Source organism: Hippichthys cyanospilos, chromosome 17 (assembly GCF_059441005.1).
Source record: "Hippichthys cyanospilos isolate Australia breed blue-spotted pipefish chromosome 17, RoL_Hcya_1.0, whole genome shotgun sequence".
Classification (NCBI taxonomy): Eukaryota; Metazoa; Chordata; class Actinopteri; order Syngnathiformes; family Syngnathidae; genus Hippichthys; species Hippichthys cyanospilos.
The window spans coordinates 3,303,297-3,324,301 of NC_142385.1; the positions used below are offsets into that span (position 1 = coordinate 3,303,297).

At 38.9% G+C, this 21,005-nt stretch overlaps 1 protein-coding gene across 1 annotated transcript; it reads right to left on the minus strand.

The window, feature by feature from the left end:
• Window positions 1-4,070: 4,070 nt before the first annotated feature.
• naglu (N-acetylglucosaminidase, alpha) lies at window positions 4,071-20,591 on the minus strand. The gene is made up of 6 exons (XM_088439888.1): window positions 20,073-20,591; window positions 13,362-13,509; window positions 13,058-13,204; window positions 11,575-11,660; window positions 8,356-8,612; window positions 4,071-7,002 (listed from the first exon to the last, which is right to left on the minus strand). Exons 1-6 carry the CDS (start codon window positions 20,483-20,485, stop codon window positions 5,789-5,791), a joined length of 2,265 nt encoding a protein of 754 aa, XP_088296014.1. The 5' UTR covers window positions 20,486-20,591; the 3' UTR covers window positions 4,071-5,788.
• Between the last annotated feature and the right edge of the window lie 414 nt (window positions 20,592-21,005).

Here is a 21,005-nt window from a genome sequence, read left to right on the forward strand (position 1 = left end):
ATCGCTCTTCTGTCTCCTAGCCATGCTTAAATGTTAATTAATGCATTTGTTATCGTAACGTTTTGTTTTCTGGGCTTCCCATGTCCTGCATCAAAAGTCTGCAGTCTGTGCAAAATGCAGCAACGCAACGCTTCACAAGGATGAGAAAGTTTGATCATATTATTCCAATACTAGCTGACCTGCATTGGCTTCCAATACACCTGATGTGATTTTAAGGTGTTGTTAATTACAGTGGACCCCCGTGTTACAACGTCCATGACTTACGTTATTTTCATGTTGCGACCTGGAATACTGAGTTTTTTCATCCCCTCTTTTTTCATCCTTTCTGACATTTTCCCTGATTTGTGCCCAAAACAACTCAAGACCCTAGGGGCTTGGCTGTATTTATGTTGTTTCGTCTCTATCTGTAGGCGTTTTTAGGTAATTACACTTATTTTCAGTTGCCGTCCCAGCAACGTGTCACTACAATTCTGGTCTGCTATTTGTTGGCGTCTCTCTTCACAGAGATGGTGGTCTGCTATTGGTCGGCCTCACTTGTTTCAAAATGGCGGAACGGTAAAGCTTTGTTCGATTGTGAGTGGTTACAAAACCGCATTTGTAGTGCGTTTTACTGCTTAATTCAAACTTGGATCGGCGAGCCTTAAGTCCCAAGATTACTAGTGATGTTAAAGAGAGAAGAAAGAAGATGATTTATATGGAAAAGATGCTGGAGATAACCCTTATTGGGGAGTATGGGCATAACAAGCGCCACTCATGGGTAAATAAATCCTTTCTATATGTTTTAATTATGTTTTCTGATTGTATACATGTACAGTATATCATATATACGTAGCACTTACTATGCTATTTTGGTACCAATTTTTAATATATATGTACAATGTACAAACTTAGGTTTGGATTACCCGTCATACGACGAATACGCGGAAAAGATTAATCTCGTAACACAGGGCCCCACTGTACTTATAAAATTTTACACGGTTTAGCCTCTTCATATCTCGTCAACTTAGCAATCACCATATGTTCCGTCCCGACAACTTCGGTCACAAAATGCTATCAACTATTGTTATCGACCTCGCGGGCTAAAACGAAGTTCGCGGGATCAAGGGCTTTTTCCATTCGCGCGCCAGTACTCTGGAATGCCCTACCTATGGAAATTTGCGCAGCCACCTCAGTAGAAATCTTTAAATCCCATCTAAAAACACATTTATACTCAGAAGCATTTAGTTAATGAGCCTGTCTGCAGCTTTCTTCTTCTTTTTCCTGTCCCCTTCTCCCGGCTCTGAGAGGGGGCTAGCTAGATGGTGAAAGATGATTTGAGCACCCTGATTTATCCCTGCGCTGATCGACCATCGCGGGCTATGAGATCGACCATCTGCGGTCCACTTGAGTAAACTGTGGGGAGGTTCCTGGCCACTGGCTTCGTCTGCTGTCAAGACATCATCGCACTATTTGGCACAATATGTTTTCTGTAATCTGTTTCTTCAACCTGTTGAGCCTGGAACGGGGCTCCTCGCACCTGTAGTCCCTTCTGAAGGTTTCTGATTTTCCCCAAATTGGGGTTTTTGAGTTTTTCCTTCCCTTTCTGGGAGCTTTGAAAAGATGTCTCTGTGCGACTCTTTATTTTGTTGAAAGAAGTCTCGACATGACCTCTTTTCACCTGGGAAGCCTTTTGAGACTTCAGTGATTCAGGGCTATATAAATAAAATTTGATTTGATTTGAATATAGCTTTTTTTCCCCCCCACTAAAAAATCCTCAAAAGACAGAGGGTGCGAAAATCAAAGCGCAAAGTAGCAAGGCATCACTGTGTGTGTGTGTGTGTATATATATATATATATATATATATATATATATATATATATATATATATATATATATATATATATATGACATTTCAGGTGCAGCCTATGCAATCCGGTACCTCTGTTTTAGGGGACTCCAGCACTCAATCTGCTTCAGATCTTACATCTCAGATAGGACGCATCGTGTTTCTCATGGCGATGCAACCTCGAAATCTTTTAACGTTACATATGGTGCACCACAGGATTAAGTACTTGGTCCTTCACTGTTCAACCTTTACATGCTCCCACTTGATATTATACGTAAAGATAATATTAATTTTCATTGCTATGCTGATGATAGCCAGTTATATATGTATTTAGAAATAACAAAGCCGAGCGTAATTGCTGTAACTTGGATGTCTGCCTTTACGAGATCAAACTATGCATGTCTTCCAGTTTTCTTCCTCTCAAGCCCAGTAAAACAGATACGTTAGTTATTGGTCCTGCTCATCATCAGTGCTTGTTTAAGAATACCATTTTGAGTCTAGATAATTGTACTATGGCCCAAAGTGGCTCAACAACAAACCTTGGCGTGAGATTCGACTCATCTCTTTTGTAATGCATGTTGAGAACACTACAAGAACTGCGGTCTTTTACCTTTGCAACATTGCAGAGATTCACCCTACTGTCTCTTAGCAATGCTAAAACATTAATTCACACGTTTGTTACGTCACATCTTGACTACTGTTACGTATTGTTTTCTGTACTTCCCATGTCTTGCATGTGGGCTTGCCATGTGGACTTCCAATCGACCGGTGCGGGTTTTGAGATGCGTCATGTTCGCTGAGGTGTTTTTGTTGGGAAGGACCTACTGGGCCAGATTAGGATAATTTTACCCAATGTCATCTCCTGGAGTCATGACATCTTCACACTGTACATTTACTTACTGCTTAACCCTCGTGCATACATGGTACCAATGTGGGACCTTTTCCGTGATTACTTTGTGAAATCAAAGGAGAAAATATTGAAAAAAAAAAACAACAATTGGGAGTTTAAATTTCACGCTAATTATAATCATGTTAAAGTTCAAAATACAACTATGCTGCAAATTCTAAACTGTTGCAGCTTGGCGCACTAAAGAATTATGACGCATATGTTCATGGGTACCAGGTTGGACATACCCACACTCATTATAATCCATGTTTTTTCGATGGATGTTGTTGACCTATGTGTTATATTGCATTTCCTGCGATTTTTGAACGAAGCACTTTAGCGGTTTTTGGGAGAGGCCAACATATAGAAATTTCTCGAATGAATTGTGCGTAACACTAAGACAGTAGGTGGCGCCAAAGACCACAATGTTTTTTTTTTGTCCTCGCGTCAACTCCACGAAAACACCAACTTGCTTCAAACCAGTGAAAATGCACTTGTAGTTAATCTGTATGAGTGGGGGAAAAGTTGTGACCTTGAATCACTCCTTCAAGTTGTGTATTTTGCCTTGTATTTCATAAAAACTACATATGTATAGATAGAGCTCATGGCACTGAACATTGAGTGGTTTAAAGAAAAAAAGAATTCATTAAAAATGTTAGTTATCCCGCGTTCAAAAGTGGGAACCACGTTGTTACAAACAACGCGAAAGTGTTCTTTTGAAAATTAATGCACAAGGGTAAAATGATACGTAGTATTTTTGGCACTTGGCATGTTGTGCAACCTGTTGAGCCCGGAAGGAGGCTCCTCCCAGTTGCGGCCCCTTCTGAAGGTTTCTTATTTTCCCCAGTTTTTTTTTGGTGTGTTGTTTTTCCTTCCTCTTCTTGTGTATGTATGATGTTCTGTGTTATCCTGTGATTTTCTTCACCTGCAAAGCTGTTTGCGATTGGTGATTCAGAGCTATACAAATAAACTTGACTTGGCTAAAGCCTTGCAGGTCCTTGCATGTGGATTGTCATTTATCATATTCTCCCACAACATAGTCTGGCTGGAGTGCTTACAAACAGGTGATAAATGTCTCCAGTTTGCCCTATCTTCTGTACACGCCCAGGTTTTTATTTTTAATTTTTTCATCAAAACCTATGTTCTCAAAAATTTGCCAAATTCTCCGTATTTACGTTTGCTCGTAGCAATCATAAACCCGAAATTCAAGTCATTACTTTCCACAAATTCCTGTCAAAGATGCAGACACTGGTGACATTACGAGACTGATGTTCTTTCTGATTGGAAAGAATTTGGTGAAACTACTGCCGCCTAGTGGCTTGGCGTGCTTATGAATGAATAAAACTTCACTATGCGGATTCATGTAGCAGCATTTTTTTTTTTAATCAAACAGCTATATGGACGGATTTTGTTTTCATGTCAGAGCATATTAAACAAACCTAAGAGTGGGGATATAATATAAAAATTAAAATATCCTGGCATACTTTTTTAAATACCCGCACTCAAGGACTTGTTGCAGCCCGAGTTGCTGGAATCCTTCCACACATGCGACTTAAATGATCCAGGTGGGTATCTCTCCTCTTCCACATGACATAAGTACTTCTATTCCTAAGGCAATGTCAAATTGAACATGCAGCCTTTCAAAAATGCACACATTTTTTTCAAGAGCAATTCACAAACCATGTGCAGCCTGAAGATTGGCAATTGTTTCTTACAGATCATTGATTAAGTCTACCAAAACGTGGCACTCTTGAACACAAATGATCTGTGGTTCAAAAAACATCAGGGTTCATTGGTGGCTGCTTGAGTCTCAGTTTTCATCCATTTTCCTGTCAATGTACGTGCGTATAGGTGGTACCATATGAAAAAGTGGATTCCATTCTTTACATAGCAAAAGAAAGTATGTTGATCCTACCTTATTCTGTTCTTTAGTAATCACTGTATGAAAATAGGTCATTTGAGTGTGACACTAAGCTACAGCAGTAATTCAGACTAAAGGAGAAAATTAGCTTTTTGTGAAAAGATGGGTTTTTTTTTGCACCAGTGATTTTGACATTTTTTGGTTTAGTGGCAGCTGAAACATCTCAACAGTCATTCCGTTCATTGAAAACAAAAACAAAAACAATGAAAAAGTGTTTTTGATGGTGCAATTATACAATTACACTACCGCAGTGCTTGATTGTCTTAATATTACAAGTAGGGATGGCCATAAGTGTCACCTACCCATTCATTAAAAAACAAAACAAAACAAAACAAAACATGTAGCTGTAGTCTTGTCACTGGCACACAACATAAGCATTTTACGTGACGAAGATTCTCGTCCATGGCATGTGTTTTTAAACGCGCAGCTCGAGATATCCTACAAGCTTTTTGATGACTGCAAACAGTGTCTGGTAGAGGTAAAAAATGATTGGAATAACGTGAAAGCACATAGGTACTAAGAAACTGACAACTGTATCTGAATACACATGATAATAGCAAATGCAAATGTTCAACCATTTGCAAACAGTTGTAGTTTCTGTCACATTGGCACGCTCTGAACCATAGCTGACCAAGGAGAGCACGCCTAACTTGTCCTGTTTTGTATCATTTCCATCATTTCTAAGGCATTCCTAAGTGATCAGGACACATTCCTTACTGCATTTGCAACATTTAAGGCAGGGGTGTCAAACTCATTCTTATCGAGGGCCACGTTGCAGTTACAGTTTCTGTCAGAGGGCCGGGATTGACTGTGATAAAATACATTTAGGGTGTATTTGTCACACTTCCAACTAGTTTTGAAATCAGAGAGAGGGTGAGGGCAAAAAGCGCTTGCTTTGTCCCCCAAACAATTTCAAATTGACTTACAAATGTGATATTTTGACCGGAAACTTGAATTGGAATGGGCATTTTGCGGGCCGCGTGAGATGATGTGGCGGGCCGGATCTGGCCCCCGGGCCTTGAGTTTGACACCTGTGATTTAAGGTAAGAGCTAACCGCACAAACTAAACCATTTTCATCCTCGAAATGTTTGGAATTTCTCTGAATTGACATTCTTCTGGCTGAATACATTGTCAAATGTAGTCTCTGCTGATGATTATAGTCTTTTCAGTGTTTTCAAGGCAAGGGGATAATACTTTAGAAAGATTCTGCGGGTGATCTCGTAAGTGTCACCTTGAGGCTTTGTGGGGTACTTTCGGCCATTATAAATAAATCCCTTTTCAACCTGGAAAACGGCCTCATTGAAGGCGTCTTGCTTAAACGGCTGCCCACTGTCTAGACATTCCACCAGTGTTTGGACAAACAGGCCCCATCGTTGGGCGTAGTAGTCCTCCATGAGGCCTCCCCACTCTTTGCTGGCATAGTCTTGGATTTCACCAGTAGGGCCCCACAGAGTGAGCTGGTTCCTGGCATTCATATCATATAGCTGCGCCTCATTCTCATCAATAGCTAAAGACTTTGCCCGCTCCAGCCATTTCCCCAACAGAAAATTGCGATCGCTACATAGCAAACGATTGAGTTCAGGCAGAAGGTCGTATATGAGCACTCCTGCTGTGACCAGCAGTTCAGGCAACTTTTGTTTATGAAATGCATCTGAGATATCCAGGTAAAACGACGTTGTTAGAACTTGTAAGACTTCCCGAGTGACATCAACAAGATCATATCTGAACGTTTCCTTGGACATTAGAGAAGGAGACGCTTCCATCATGAGTTTCCACGCTTTGAACAAGTCCGCCGGGTTGTACCAAAGTTCGGTTTTCATGTGAAAAGAAGGCCGGCGCACTAGTGGACTGTGGTTATGATTCCGATAATGTGGCACGGTGCAGTTGTAGACGCTGGAAAACAGAAGTCTCCATGCGGTGATCAGGCTGTCTTGTGTCGTGCCGTAGCGACGTACGGCATACAGAGACGCCCATTTAACCAAGTTGACTGGCTCCTTGCGCCAAGCTAGTTCGCTCATCAATTCGTACATCACGGGATTCTGCTCTATGCCCTCGGGGGTTATACCTACGCCGACCATGGTGGAGTTTGGGAAATTCAAAGCTTTGAAGGGCCCAGAGTTGACACTCTCCACTGTGCCAAAGAGACCGCTGTTGCCACCAAAGTTTTGCAGCATGCACCAGATGAAAGGTTGTCCGTAGAAAGACTCAGTGTAGGAGAAAATTGGCTCGGTCTCTGCAAACAAATCTAGCACAATCATCCGTCCAAGCGGCACGCCGTGTAGTAGGGCCCGAATCTGGGCAGGCTTCCAAAAAGCTGCAGTACTGAAGAACAACCATCCCTGCATCAGCCAAATTGCCTGGGGATCAACTAGGGAAGAATGGGGAAAAACAAAAAACAAAAAAACAGATTTTGTTTTAAATGAAAAACAAGATTGAGACCGTTCTAGAACATGGCTGAAACTTTTAACTCAGTAGGGAGTAATAAAGTTTTTTTGTTTTTTTTAACACAATAAGTCATCTAAGGGTCCCCAGACTTGGAACAGTTATTTGTACTTGAAAAAATGTGTTCAATTATACAAACATTTGCAGTATAGTTGAAATGTTTCCTAAGATATAATTCAGTTCATCAAAATACATTTCCAAATGATGAACTCTGCATTTCTGTCACAGGCTGTGTGTGGCAAGAGCTGCATCAGCTACATGCAGTAAATGGTGTGGTATTGGGGCATGGTAAAAGTAACCGCCCAATTTATTTAATAATAGAACAGGAACACAGATAGAAAAGTTACGGGTCCAGGTAAAAATCTTCATTTCAAACCACTTTGAAACTTGTGTTTCTCCTTAGTTGTCTTAATCTTTTATATTTCTTTGATAATGGGAAACATTGAACCTAAAGATCAACGATTTGTTTGAAAATTTGGTTGAAAATTGAAAATGGTACACTAGCCAATTTTCAATTGCAATTTTCTAGCAAAATCTGGATCCTTTTGGAAAGGCTAAACATTACTCATTTACAAACGACTATTTTTGGAATAAATTTGGACTCCATTAGATTGCCCAAAAACAAGCCGATAATAAACCACTATTTTTTTTAACTGAATTTGCAAAAAATGAAAAAAGAGAAAAAAAATTATATATATTTTTTTATATATATATATATATATATATATATCACTCCATGATATTTTGCACTATTATCCTCATATGTATACAGTTTCTTCCACGTCAGACTCCATAATATGCTCTGAATGGAAGTCTATTCATTTTGTTCATTATTATTGCCATTATTGCTCTTACTGTTTTTTTTTTGTCATTTTATTACCTACTTTCTTATTTGCTCGATTGTGGAATGGAGTCTGCTCGGGAAGTGAACAGAATAAGAATTGAATTGTGTAGTATTACTATACATATGACGATAAAACGCTTGAATCTAGAAAGTTTTTGACCTACCAAGTCCTATCATGAAAGTTTGATGATATGCCTGTATAACCGGGAGTATGCAAGGGTAGGAGTACTGTGTTTATATTCATTTGATAAATCTATCATCCGTCCAGGCAAACATTGTTTTACATTCAGTAGAAATAAAATATTCTGTAATACTAGCATTACAATCATGGAGCAACACAACAAATAAAATAAAAGCTGATTCCATAACTGATGACACTAAACACAGAAATATCCAATGCATGAATTTCATTCAACGCTGCATATGAAAACTCACCAGCAGTCATTGAGGCAAAGACGGCTCGGCTGACAGCTGACAGGTAAGCGGGGTCTGAGGAAGGTGGAATCATCTCATTGAAGGTATCCGTGTTGTAGATGTGATCTGTCCCAAATTGTTTAACCACCTGGGAAAGATAGAGGGAACCGATCTGGAGGAAAAGTGGGTCCCTGGGGTCCAAGATATAGGAGCACGAGTAGCTGCAGTTGAAATGAGCCCATGGCCCCAATCTTGTCACATTTGCCTCTGGATGCAACCTGAAACTCAAAATCAATTCAGTTAAAGGTACTGCGTTTAGTGTGACAGATAGCCCTAGTTTATAACTTAAAAAAACAAAACAAAACACAACAACATTTGACAAGAATGAGTATACTGATTGTCCATTGTAAAAATGAATGAATAATACAATATACAAAATCAGTAGTAAAGGAATTTGCATTTATATATTTATAAGCATAAACAAGTGTACCTCTGGAGCTCCCAAGTTGATGTGTTGATTGGTAAAGGGAGCAATATTGTAAAGATTAACAAATAGCTGGTGTTCCTATTTTTGTCCTGTATTTGCCACAACAGTTCACCCAAAATCACCCGTTAGTTAAAGGACGGCCATTTTGGGAACTGCTGTGACGTCAAGTCATTGACAGGGCCGTTACTTCCCAGATCGTTGTTATCATTGCTAAAATGGAGTATTCTGAAAATGGACCAACATGTTTTTTTGTTGAGCCAGAAAAGATCTCAGATTCGCAATCAAGTAATGTAAATGACAAACATGATTTGTCAGATGATGAAAATGCTGCATTGCATTGGAGAGACGGGGATGGGCGAAGATGGACGCTACTGCTTCGATCAGTTGCCAAAACACTGTCATTGGGTGCTTTTGTTGCCGTCGACACCCACTTGCAGTCGATAAAAATAGAAGAGGATGGACTAAAATGCTCAACTTTGAAGGCTGATATACTTGCATGTCGCCCACAAACATGAATGGCTTGATCAACAAGTGTGTGCACGTCGCTCCTGATCAGCTGTCTAACAGGTACGTTTTTCGACAGCACAGAAGACGATTCTTTCTTGTTGAAATGTAAGACAGACATTGCCAAGCTATTTTGCTGTTCAAAGTTGGATATTCTAAGCTTTAACGCTGTTCTAGCCAGATGTCCCCCCCCGCCCCGCCGGGTATTCAATGCCTTGATTGTGGTGGACCGGTCTCACATCGCAAGTCAAGTCAAACATCAGCTTATGAAGGCTGTTTGTATCATACACACCTTGTCAAAGGCTATTTGTATCATACACACCTTGTTAAAATGCACTGAATTTTGAACCATTGACAGGTCTTCTCACAACGTTTGGCTGACGTTTATCTGTTTTACAAGAATGGAGTAATTGACAGGCAGCACATTCTGCCTCTGTATTAATTACACTTCTGGCCCATAAAATTTAAACAAAAAAAGATAAAGATAAAGAGAGATTTCCTCTAACCCCTCTTAAATGTGTCTATCCTGCCAGGGACATTGTACCATCGGTAAATTTTCACAAAGCGTGCTATACCCATGCTATGCAGCCACCTTTCTGTGATGAATTTATGTTTTTAATCAATAGGTATAGGCACATAAAAGTAGTGCTTGTCTTTGTTTTTCTTCTTATGATGGGGGCACCCATACACTTTGCAATGCACGTTTATAGCGTTCATAGAATGCATCCCTATGCAAGCTGGTGCTACCTGCTACAGCTAATAATATCTAATATCTATTTATCAAAAAAAAAGAAAAAATGTTTCGAGTATGCAGCAGACAGTCCTGATGACCAACTGAAGGCCTTTAAAAGCAGTAGATCATATGAGTACGACATGGCTTGAACTCCAGGAGCAAATGTAGGATGTACACTTTAAATTGTAGAGCGATCCCTCACTTTTCTTGGTTAATTGGGACCGGAACTTTTTTTTTATTGTTTATAAATGTATAAAGTCTTCATACAATACATATTTCAGACAAATATTACTTAATTAATTAATTTAATTTAATGAAATCTTAAATCATTAAACCTCATACAGAAACTGCTGTCATCTCTCCCCATCTATTTTGTTGCAGTCTCAGCTATGGCCATATTAGCGGCGCCAGAAAGTCAAATTAAAGTGAATGCTGTAAAAAACATGATACAAGTCACAGTTTAGAATTGAGGTTCCAATTCATTCCAAAAAAAAAAATCTAGGGTAAGAGGTTTCCAACGGCAGGGTGAAGCCGCTTTCCCCTCCTGCCAGCCTCCTCCTGCCAGTGTGTGTGTTTTCTGATTATCGGCGCTGCCTTGCTTGGGGCACATAAAGTGGTCATATTAGCGCCGCACGGAAGTCTAAGTGACGGCTGTAGCAAACATAAGAATCGAAGTTTACACTTTACAATTTATTACAAAAGAAATCTAGGTCAGCGATTTCCAACAGAACAGCAAAAACCTCTTCCTCCTATTAAGAGCCGGCGAGTTTGACACCGGCGCTAAATGCCCAATTAGTGGATGTTGGAGCAGGAGTAGATTACACTCCTGCCCTCATTGGTCAATAGTCGTGCTGGGAGCCAATCACGTGTCATATAGAAGTGTCATATAGAAGCCCTGCAGGACACGCAATTGTCTCCTGGTGCAATCATTGACCAATGAGGGCAGGAGTTGTAGGTAATCTACTCCCGCCACAACTTCCGCTTGGTATTTAGACTAAGGCAAACAGCTCGGTTTCAATCAGCAACTCTTGGGAGGAGGAAAGCGGCTTGAGTGCCGTTGGAAAGGTCTTACCTAGATTTCTTTTGTAATAAATTGGAATTTCAAGTGTAAACTGAGACTTCTATCTTCATGTTCATGTTTTCTACAGCGTTCATTTAATTAAACTTCCTGGCGCGTGTTAATTTTACACAGCTCTCCACTTAAAACTTACATTTACTGTATAATGTTTAATAATTTAAAATGTAAGCAAATATGTGTACTGCCGTAGTTGGATGTCCAAGGAGTGTCCGTGGAAAGTGCATTTATAGTTACCTCGTCTGTCTGGCATGCAAGAAACCTTCATAGTATAACTATCGGCAATATAGCTTTTTTTTTCTTTTAATTAAAAAAAAAAAAGATCTGCGATGCGCTGAGGGTGCAATAGGAGAGGCGCATTATAGCGAGGGATCACTGTAATAAGAATTGTTTGCAAGGGTAGAAAAAAAAAAGTATAAAAACTGATGTGTTTATCTTTACCTGAGGATACCCCTGGGGATGTTTCCAGAGAAGGCTGGCAGCACTGGAATCATTCCAAATGATCTCATTCGTTCTAAGATTTTGAACTGTAAAAGAAAATAGTAATATTTTTTAGGATATATATATATATATATATATATATATATATATATATATATATATATATATATCAGTGGCAGTCTGTAACTTTCACCCATACACCTTCAGTGATGTCAGACTCTCGACTAAATACCCCTCATGTGCATATGTACGTATTACTGGGCTAAAGTGGCTATTTTTCTGAGCATTTAAATACCAATAAACCTGCATCAGCAATTAAAACTTGTCATTATACGCGATGCTGTCAGAACTTAAAAGAATTACCGGTAATAATAATTTAAAATAAATATCCACGAAATTTTATGAAGTCCAAATTACAAATCACAGTTTAATATAAGATGAGCATTTCATTTCTTTGCTATTAATTGAATATGAACAAAATAAAATAACACAAACATGTTAAAAATGAAACAATAAATGAAGAAAATGCTATCACTCACTAAAACAAACGGCGGTCACATTCGATAAGTTTTTTCAATATCTCACGATTTTTCTTCCTTTCCTTCGACATTGTGGAGCTCTCTCTTTCCCTGTACAATACTGTACATCCACTCGGGTGTCCCCAAAAGTTTTTAAAAGCACCGTAGAGTGTGTGTCCAGCAGTGCTTTGGTGTCTTGCTGCCTTGGTTAAACAATTAAAGTTTGCAAATCCAGCGTAGCGCCAAACACCAAATCGATTGTTTTCAAACAAAAGGCATTCCCAACAGAACAATTTGCCAGGGTTAGAGCCCCTGGTAGCCCAGCCAGAAAAATGGCAAAGAAGAGCTCACGCCCCTGGCAGCCAAGCCAGAAAAATGGCAGCTCATAGTTCGTTGACTGGAAGTGGCGGACAAAACACATTCCCCCCGCCCCGGATAGGTTAGCTAATAGCTACGCTACGCCTTTAACGCAGATCGGCCAAGCTAACACTATTGCGTAGCTTGGTTTCTGAGGATACCACCTGTAGTGAGAATTTGATCACGTCGCGTTCAACGTGAGGCCTCTAGATGGCGATCTTATGACTTGGCTATTGCAGCTGTAAAATAAATGCAGGGGCTGGTTTAATTGTGTCTTTGCACACAGCACAGAAGGCCCGCAACTTTTGAAGTGAATGCCCTAATGCTTAGGGCGGCAGGCAGATTTCACACAGCCTGGCGACACAAGTTAGAAGAATTCTAATTGGCTAAAAACTCTAATATAAAACTACAGCACTTGAAGGATCGTAACTAAATGGATATTTTTATATATATTTTATATTTATATATATATTTATATATATATATATATATATATATATATATATATATATATATATATATATATATATATATAATTTTTTTTTATATATATATTGTTTATCGAAAAATAACAGCGTAACTTTGTAAAAGTATAACAGTTAAAGTACCTGAAGGGATAGTTGATTCACATGCCAAGACTGAGGGAGAGGCCCTCCAAACTCAAACATGTTTCCCATGCGGTTCCAAGCAAGAAATGCCGGGCCAGCGAAGAATTCTTCAATTTCTGATTGGTTTAAACCAAGAGCACGGTAAACCTAAAAGGTGCACAAGAAACGTGTTAGAAACTCAATGTAGTTGGAGTCGCTTCAACAAATGTCACGGGCTATAGTATCAGTGCTCAGTATCAGTATCGGTGAGTGAATACTCATACTGGTACTGTATGTCTAAAAATGGAATCAAACATGCTGGTACCTCTTGCCACAGGGCTTCTTGGCCAGTGAAAGCCAAAGGAAGATTGATCCCGTTAAGTGCCATCCAGTCAATCTCTCTCTCCCACCTGGGCCAGTCCCACCACACAGACGAATAGCTAACAGTGCAGACATTTTGATAGTAGCGGAACCTGGACACAGGCAAACATAAGAAGAAACCTGGATGAGGTTTTGTTACCATCTACTTTATTTCTTTCGTCACAGCCGTCAGCCGCCTACAACAAAAACTGTCACTTGAGACTGGCAAACACACTGAAATTCACAAGTTTTAGTTCCATTGATATATAAAGTAGATAGATAGATATTTTGTCTTCTGATATTAATTTGTGGTTGTGAGTCTCTCCATTAAGACCATACAGTCAATGAATTATGAAAGCCTCCCCTTGTTTGTTGCTTGGTCTCTGCTGACCGCTGTATGCTTTAACCCCTGGGTGTCCAGGGATTTTTCATTAGTCTGGCCTTATTATCACCCAACTTGGGGTGACTTTGAAAGGCTCATAACATTATCAAATAGATATAAATATATATTTACATTCAACCACTCAAAATGTTCAGTGGCATCAGCCTTATCCCTATCCATTTACCATTTTTTTGAGGGGTGTACAAAAATGGTAAAAATGTGATAGTAAAAAATAACTACGCTGTATATTTATATATTCATGAAATTGAAAGAGAAACATTTATATGTTATAATTAGAGTATTATGACTTTTGAAGACTTTTGCATTATGGGAGTCCAGGCTAAGCCAATCATCGAAGTCATTTAAAGGCTTGCAAATGTCATAAGTTGGCTGCTAGTGCCACCCTGTGGTTTTGGGGCACACACAAAAATTTCGATTGCGACCTGTTCACGAGTTGCCATGGAAAGGATTCATGCAAAAATCAGGGGAAACGCATGATCGTTTTTTCAGTTAGTCCAAAATTCAAAATACAGTGGACCCCTGGTTTACAACGTCCCTGCCTTCAGTTTTTTTCCCCACTTTACGACGTGGACCGCATCGTTTCTTTTGTCCCCTCTTTATGACATTTTTTCGGCTTACGACATCAAAAACAACAACTTCTCAACCATGGCAGTCAGTGTGCGTGTGTGACTGCCAGGCACACCGCGCCTTATATGTCACTACATGAGTCACTGCTTGCATCACTACAATGCTGGTCTGCTATTGGTCGGTGTCATGGTTTCAAGAAGGCGACATGCTAAAGATTTGAACTCGTATGAGTGCTTACAATATCATATTTATATTGCAATGTAGTGCTCAAACTTTAATTGGTTAGCCATGGGTACCAAGATTGCTAGTGATGTTAAGGGGAGAAGTAAGAAGAAGATTAGTATGGAAACGAAGCTGGAGATAATAAAGAAATACAAAGAACACAAGGCTAGGCTACCCTTGCTTGGGAATATGGCCACGACAAGCTTGTCACGTCACTCAAAGGTAAATAAATCCTTAATATATTTTTTTTTATTTATGATGTTATTTAATTGTATACATATATTATTATCTATTATATTATTTTGTTACCAATTTTAAATTTGTTGTATATATAATTTTGATGTTTTTACCTGAGGTTTTGCAAGCATTAGCTAATTAACATTGTTTTCTATTGCCCGCCATACGACGCTTTCGTCTTACGATCCCAAATAACTGCGGAACGGATTAATTGCGTATAGCCGGGGTCCACTGTATTTCCAATTTTGAATGGCAGTAAATGAGCCTGCCGTAGGTTAAAGCTGACACCTATAGGGTGTACTTCTCGGACTGCCGTTTGCAAGCATTTAGAGGGGATGGCAGCGTGACATATTAAAAGTCGCCATGATTTGACATTCTATGCTATATTTTAGTCTGTGTTTTTTCATATGCTTTTCCTTTGATATCACACATCAAAAAGTTGGGTCAAAATTTCCCCCAGGGTTTAATGTAGCATCAAACTTCTTATCATCACTGCAAATGTTTTTTTATTAACATCTTGATCAAACATTTAAAAACAAAAGCAAAAAAATGCATCACATGTGCATGTGAGGTAGAAACCCACAAAAAAAAAAAAAAACACCGAAGGGAAAATAAAATTAAAATAATAGCTATCATACAGTAACTGCAGTATGAAGTATTAACAATCATTTTCAACATAGCTAAGTTGTTATTGAAATATTGAGAAAAAGTAAAATACATCAGCATAATAGAATGTTTCTATATACTAGAACATGTTGAAAACATAAATCAGTCAAGTCTCCCGTTCAACACTGCCAAAACATTTAAATGTTAAAGCTATCTTGAGATTCATTCTACAAGCTTCTTCAAGCTATAGAATCCATTAAAAGTACAAGTTTGTATTTCATTATTTGACTCAATGGCAGGGCCATGCTAAGACAAATATTCAGTTTGGGACTTTATGAGCTGTGTTTTGAACACTGCAAATGGCATTTCCAACTGTGCCTTCGTTGCTGCTTCCATAGCCTGTCGTTGCTGCTTCCATAGCCTGTCATCAAAGTTAAGCAGTTTTCGATTACTCACATTTTACAAGTATTAGCCTTTCTTTTTACCTTTAAATGACAGTGAAGATGGTAAAAGTACAATATTAGGAGACATTGCAGTAGGGGGAAAAAATCAAATCTGAGACAGAAAAGTGGGCCCAGCATGAAAACCACAAATTTTGCTACCCCTGCCTTACACAACTATACAGTCATGGGAAAAAAAAAAATCACATGCTGGCACACTTTGCCATGCTTCACATGGCTTTTTCAGATGGCGCACATGGCATAACTGAGATGAGCTGATGCGGGTCTAATCCACAACAGTTAATTGAGAGAAATGGTCCTTTTAAAGAACATAGCTGCCGCAAGTTTTCTTTGCGCCCCTGCGGTAGTAAAAAATGAAACATAATGAGTTATAATAGTCTATTTGTCATGCACCCATGTTTTTTAATGTGGGCAGTTCTAATGATGGCTGCCTTGCTCCTTAAATATTGCCACTATACAGTATAGCTAAATATGCAGAGGCAATACTGACTTGTCTTATGACTATTTGAAATAAAGTATTTGGGAGTTTTTTGGCTAATGATAAAATATATACTCACTTCTCCTTCTGTATTGCATCCTATGTACTGTACATAATCCCATCTGGATTAAATTCTATGCAAAACCAAAGCCAATCAACGGGAACATTTTGCTGATGTCAGCAAAAATGGATTGTGCAAAAACATTCAGGTTGGGAAGCTTGAAGATGATTAAAGACCTAAAAAGAGTGGCACATACTATTTTTCAGGCAATTGATGATTCTATAGTCCTATAGAAATTCCCATACAGTTTTGGCAGCAATAATTCATTAATACATGTTGCCAAACTTCACTTTGAGGCAATTGAGCAATGCAGTCGATTATAGCCGCCGAACTTTTGCCCAATCTGTGAAGTTCTGCCATAAGATTTCACACTGGCCATTGGTTTAGTCTTGGTTGTTTCTTTCATCCATCTATCCACTTTCTAGTGCCTATCCCAGCTGACTTCAGGCAGTAGGCGGGGGACACCTTGAACTGGTTGTCAGCCAATTGCAAAGCACACAGAGACTAACAATCATTCACACACACAATCACACCTAAGGACAATTTAGTATATCTAAGACACTTGCCATACACGTTTTTCGAGTGTGGGAGGAAGCCAGAGTGCTCGGAGAGAACCTGACGGCATAACAGGAAGAACATGCAAACTCCACAACAGAAGGCCGGAGCGAGGTGGATTTGAACTTGGGTCCCTGAACTGTGAGGCGGACGTGCAACCAGTGAGTCACCAAGCCGCCCTTTAGGGGTCATTCAAACTTTTTAATTGCTTATGGGAGATGGACATGCTCAACCATATTTTGAGTAATACTAACAGCTAAAAGGATTTTAAGCATAGTTTTATATGAACAATTTCCACTTGTTTTTGGAGGTGTATGTATATATATATATATATATATATATATATATATATATATATATGCATGTATATATATATATATATATATATATATATATATATATATGCATGTATATATATATATATATATATATATATATATATATATATATATATATATATATGCATGTATATATATATATATATATGCATGTATATATATATATATATATGCATGTATATATATATATATATATATATATATATATATATATATGCATGTATATATATATATATATATATATATATATATATATATATATATATATATATATATATATATATACACACACAAACACACACACAGTCGGCCCCCGGTTTACGAACACCCTCATTTACGAACATTTCGACTTACGAGCGTGGTCCGCGGAGTTTTTTGTCCCCCACTTACACACAGACCATTCGCCTTACGAGCAATCTGACATGCCGGCCATTGTATTTGTTCATATATTTTCGCCTTGCCACGTCATCAAAATCAAAAGTTAAATCACATCAACATCACATCACATCAACGAAGAACGATATTGCTCTTACAATGTCACAGTCACTGTCTCAGTCACGGTGTCAGTCACGGTCTCACTCACGGAGATGCTATTGGCCGGCGTCACGTCAATCACAGAAATGCAGATATGCTATTGGCCGAACGCCTTTATCTAGCTTGATGGCACAGCTGGTCGGGACGGAAGGAAGGAGAGAAAATGAGTGAAAAACGGAAGGAAGGAATGTTGTGAAGACTTTGCAAACTTTATCTGTTAGACATGGCTTCTAAAATTGTAAGTGGTGGTAAAGGAAGAAGTAAGAGGATGATGACAATAGAAACCAAGCAGGAGATAATAAAAAAAATACAAAGGAGGCGCACGCATGGCTCTTGAGTATGGCCGTAACCGCTCGGCAATCTTCTAAGGGCAAGACTTTCCTTGCAGGGGGACGGACCTTGATCGACAACAAAATTGAGAGGCTTCTTCTATTATGGATTAAAGAGAAGGAAATCGCTGGTGATATGTTCTATTTTTGAGAAAAGTTCCCGTTTAAGAAAATAAATAAATAAATTCTGCGGGTTGGTCTCTGCTCCCCTCCGCCTCCACCCAGCTCAAGTCACGTCGCCCCAAAGGTAAATGTCATTTTTCCTTTGTATATTTATGTTATTTAATTTAACTGTACAGTAGATTATGTTACTCATTTTTAATATGTGTATAAAGTCGTGATGTTTTTACCTAAGGTTTTTGCACGCGTTGCACGCATTCACGAATGAACGTAGGTTTGGATTGCCCGTCACACGAGCAGTTCGAGTTACGAGCGTAGCCGCTGAACGGATTACGTTCGTAACACGGGGGCCCACTGTATGTATGTATATATATATATATATATATATATATATATATATATATATATATATATATGTGTTTACGAGATTAACCCGTTCCGCGGTCGGGATCATATCGAATTTGCCGTATGCCAGGCAATCCAAACCCATGTTAATCCGCTAATGCATGTAAAACTCCGGGTAAAAACATCAAAATTGTATATACATATAAAAATACGGTATCAAAATAGTATAGTAAGTGCTACGTATAATATACGTGTATACAATTAAAAAACATCATAAATTAAAAATATTTACGAAATGTTTACCAGATTAAGCCGTTCCGCGGTCGGGATCATAGTGCATATTTGCTATATGCCGAGCAATCCAAACCAATGTTATTTGGCTAATCCATGTAAAACTCCAGGTAAAAAACATCAAAATTGTATACACATATTAAAATATGGTGTCAAAATAGTATAGTAAGTGCTACTTTACAGTCATTCATTGGATGTGTAATGAATGTAATGTGTTAAGAAGTTTCTGATTGTAGTTAATGTTTTTTGTGTTTGAATTGTTTCAACTGTTATCATTACTGTTCACATCTGGACATGTTATTCTCCTACGGTCATGTGATCTTCAGAGCACATAGCAACCAATCACAAATTGTTTGTCATTCCTCCACCACCATTCAGGACTCTGTTTACAACGGCATTGACTGTTTTAAACCTCCGCTCGTCAATCCGCAGGTATCGTTTATCACGGACAGTCATTCTTTCCTTTTTCACACAAACACAGATAAATAAATAAATTGAAAATTTTATACAAAGAAATACAAATATATGCACACACATCACAATACCAAATAAAGACTGGCATGAGAGTGCATTGTCTTCATGTCCTGGCCGGACAACCTGGTGAGATTGAGGACCTGTGAACCGATGCTAAAATGCAGTCCTCTCAAAGAGGTCACAAGTTTGGGCGCTATCCGGACACCTCCATTACATAATGAGCTACATTGAGAATGCCACATCCATATTTCCAGGTATGTTGGTGAGAGCAATGTAAAAGTAATGCAATATTAATATAACGTCTTACATTTAAAATACATTAATATTGTAATGTATCTAATTACTTTGGAATGACAGTAATAAGTAATAAATAATACATTGCAGTTTTGAAGTAATTTGCCCAACATTTATAGTTAGACAAAATCAAAATTAACAAATTATTAGTGAACTGATCGTAAGATGCTCGTGTCGCAAATGCTTAACACAAGCCATACGTTCCATTCCGTTGCAAGGAAGGATGCACAAATGAAGCGCTTTTGAAGAAAAGATCAAGTAGCATTGTTTTGCCAGAACATAGAGTACCCACGCATCTGTGTGTTGACAGCAGACAGTGGTGAGACACGGGGGGGGGGGGGGGGGGGGGGGGGTCACTGACCTGTGCTGGGTGTTGATGCGGAGGACACCGGAGAGTTTCGGAAGAGGACGGGGCAAATTCAACTGATCACCGGACCAGGAAACGTGGCAATTACAAAAGTATTTCAAATAATTGTAAATCCCAGAGGCCACGGCCACTCCGGTGTTGCCGGTGGCGACTATTTTGCTGTTTTTGGTCGACCTGAGCTCACACACATCCAGGCTGTCGTTGGAGAGACTCCTGTTGACTATGACGATGAACTCAGTGGACCTGTTCCCCAGCAGGCGTCTCAGCAACTCGACCACAGCTCTGCCCTGTGTCTTGTCGCTGGCTTGTGCCTTCAAGTGATCTAAAGTGGCGAATTTACATGTCGCGGTTACGCACATGTAGAGCACGACGACGATAACCAGAGACCAATCACGCCTGTGCGACATTTCGACCCCAAGGACAGATTTCCCACCGCAGCTCGGGTTTAAAAACAGCACGATTGCTCCATTTGTAATTAACCAGGAAGCGTATCGGTCTGAACTGCTAGCCAATTGGAAGCGAGCTTGCTTTTTGTTCTATAACTTGTAACCAATCAAGAGGAGGAAATGCTTTGCGTTTAGGGAGGGACATTTGTGAATCATGTGATTAACAATCATACTGGTATCACGCTTTTTAAAGCGCTAACCTGATTTCAGGTAAGCGTCTTGTTGCACGGTGTCACAGTTTTTCTTTTCATAAAAACAAAAGTTGAGTTGTGTGCTCTTATTGCACTGAGTTGCCCTATGTTTCAATTGTCTTTAAAATGTTTTGAGATGTTCATTTTCCCACATTGTAACTACCTGCTAGATATATGCTAAATAATAAAGTAAAGGAAGTATCTTTCAAAATAGTTTACAGTTTACCCCTCTAAAGTTTTTTTTTGCAAAGATTCAAAAAGGACAAAGATAGAAACCGCTCTTTATGAGA

Coding starts and splice junctions, on each gene's coding strand:
- naglu (XM_088439888.1), bottom strand. CDS start 20,485: ATGTCGCACAGGCGTGATTGGTCTCTGGTTATCGTCGTCGTGCTCTAC. Junction 8,613..11,574: donor ATCCCCAGGGGTATCCTCAG/GTAAAGATAAAC, acceptor TTTGAGTTTCAG/GTTGCATCCAGAGGCAAATG. Junction 7,003..8,355: donor CTTTGCCTCAATGACTGCTG/GTGAGTTTTCAT, acceptor ATTCTTCCCTAG/TTGATCCCCAGGCAATTTGG.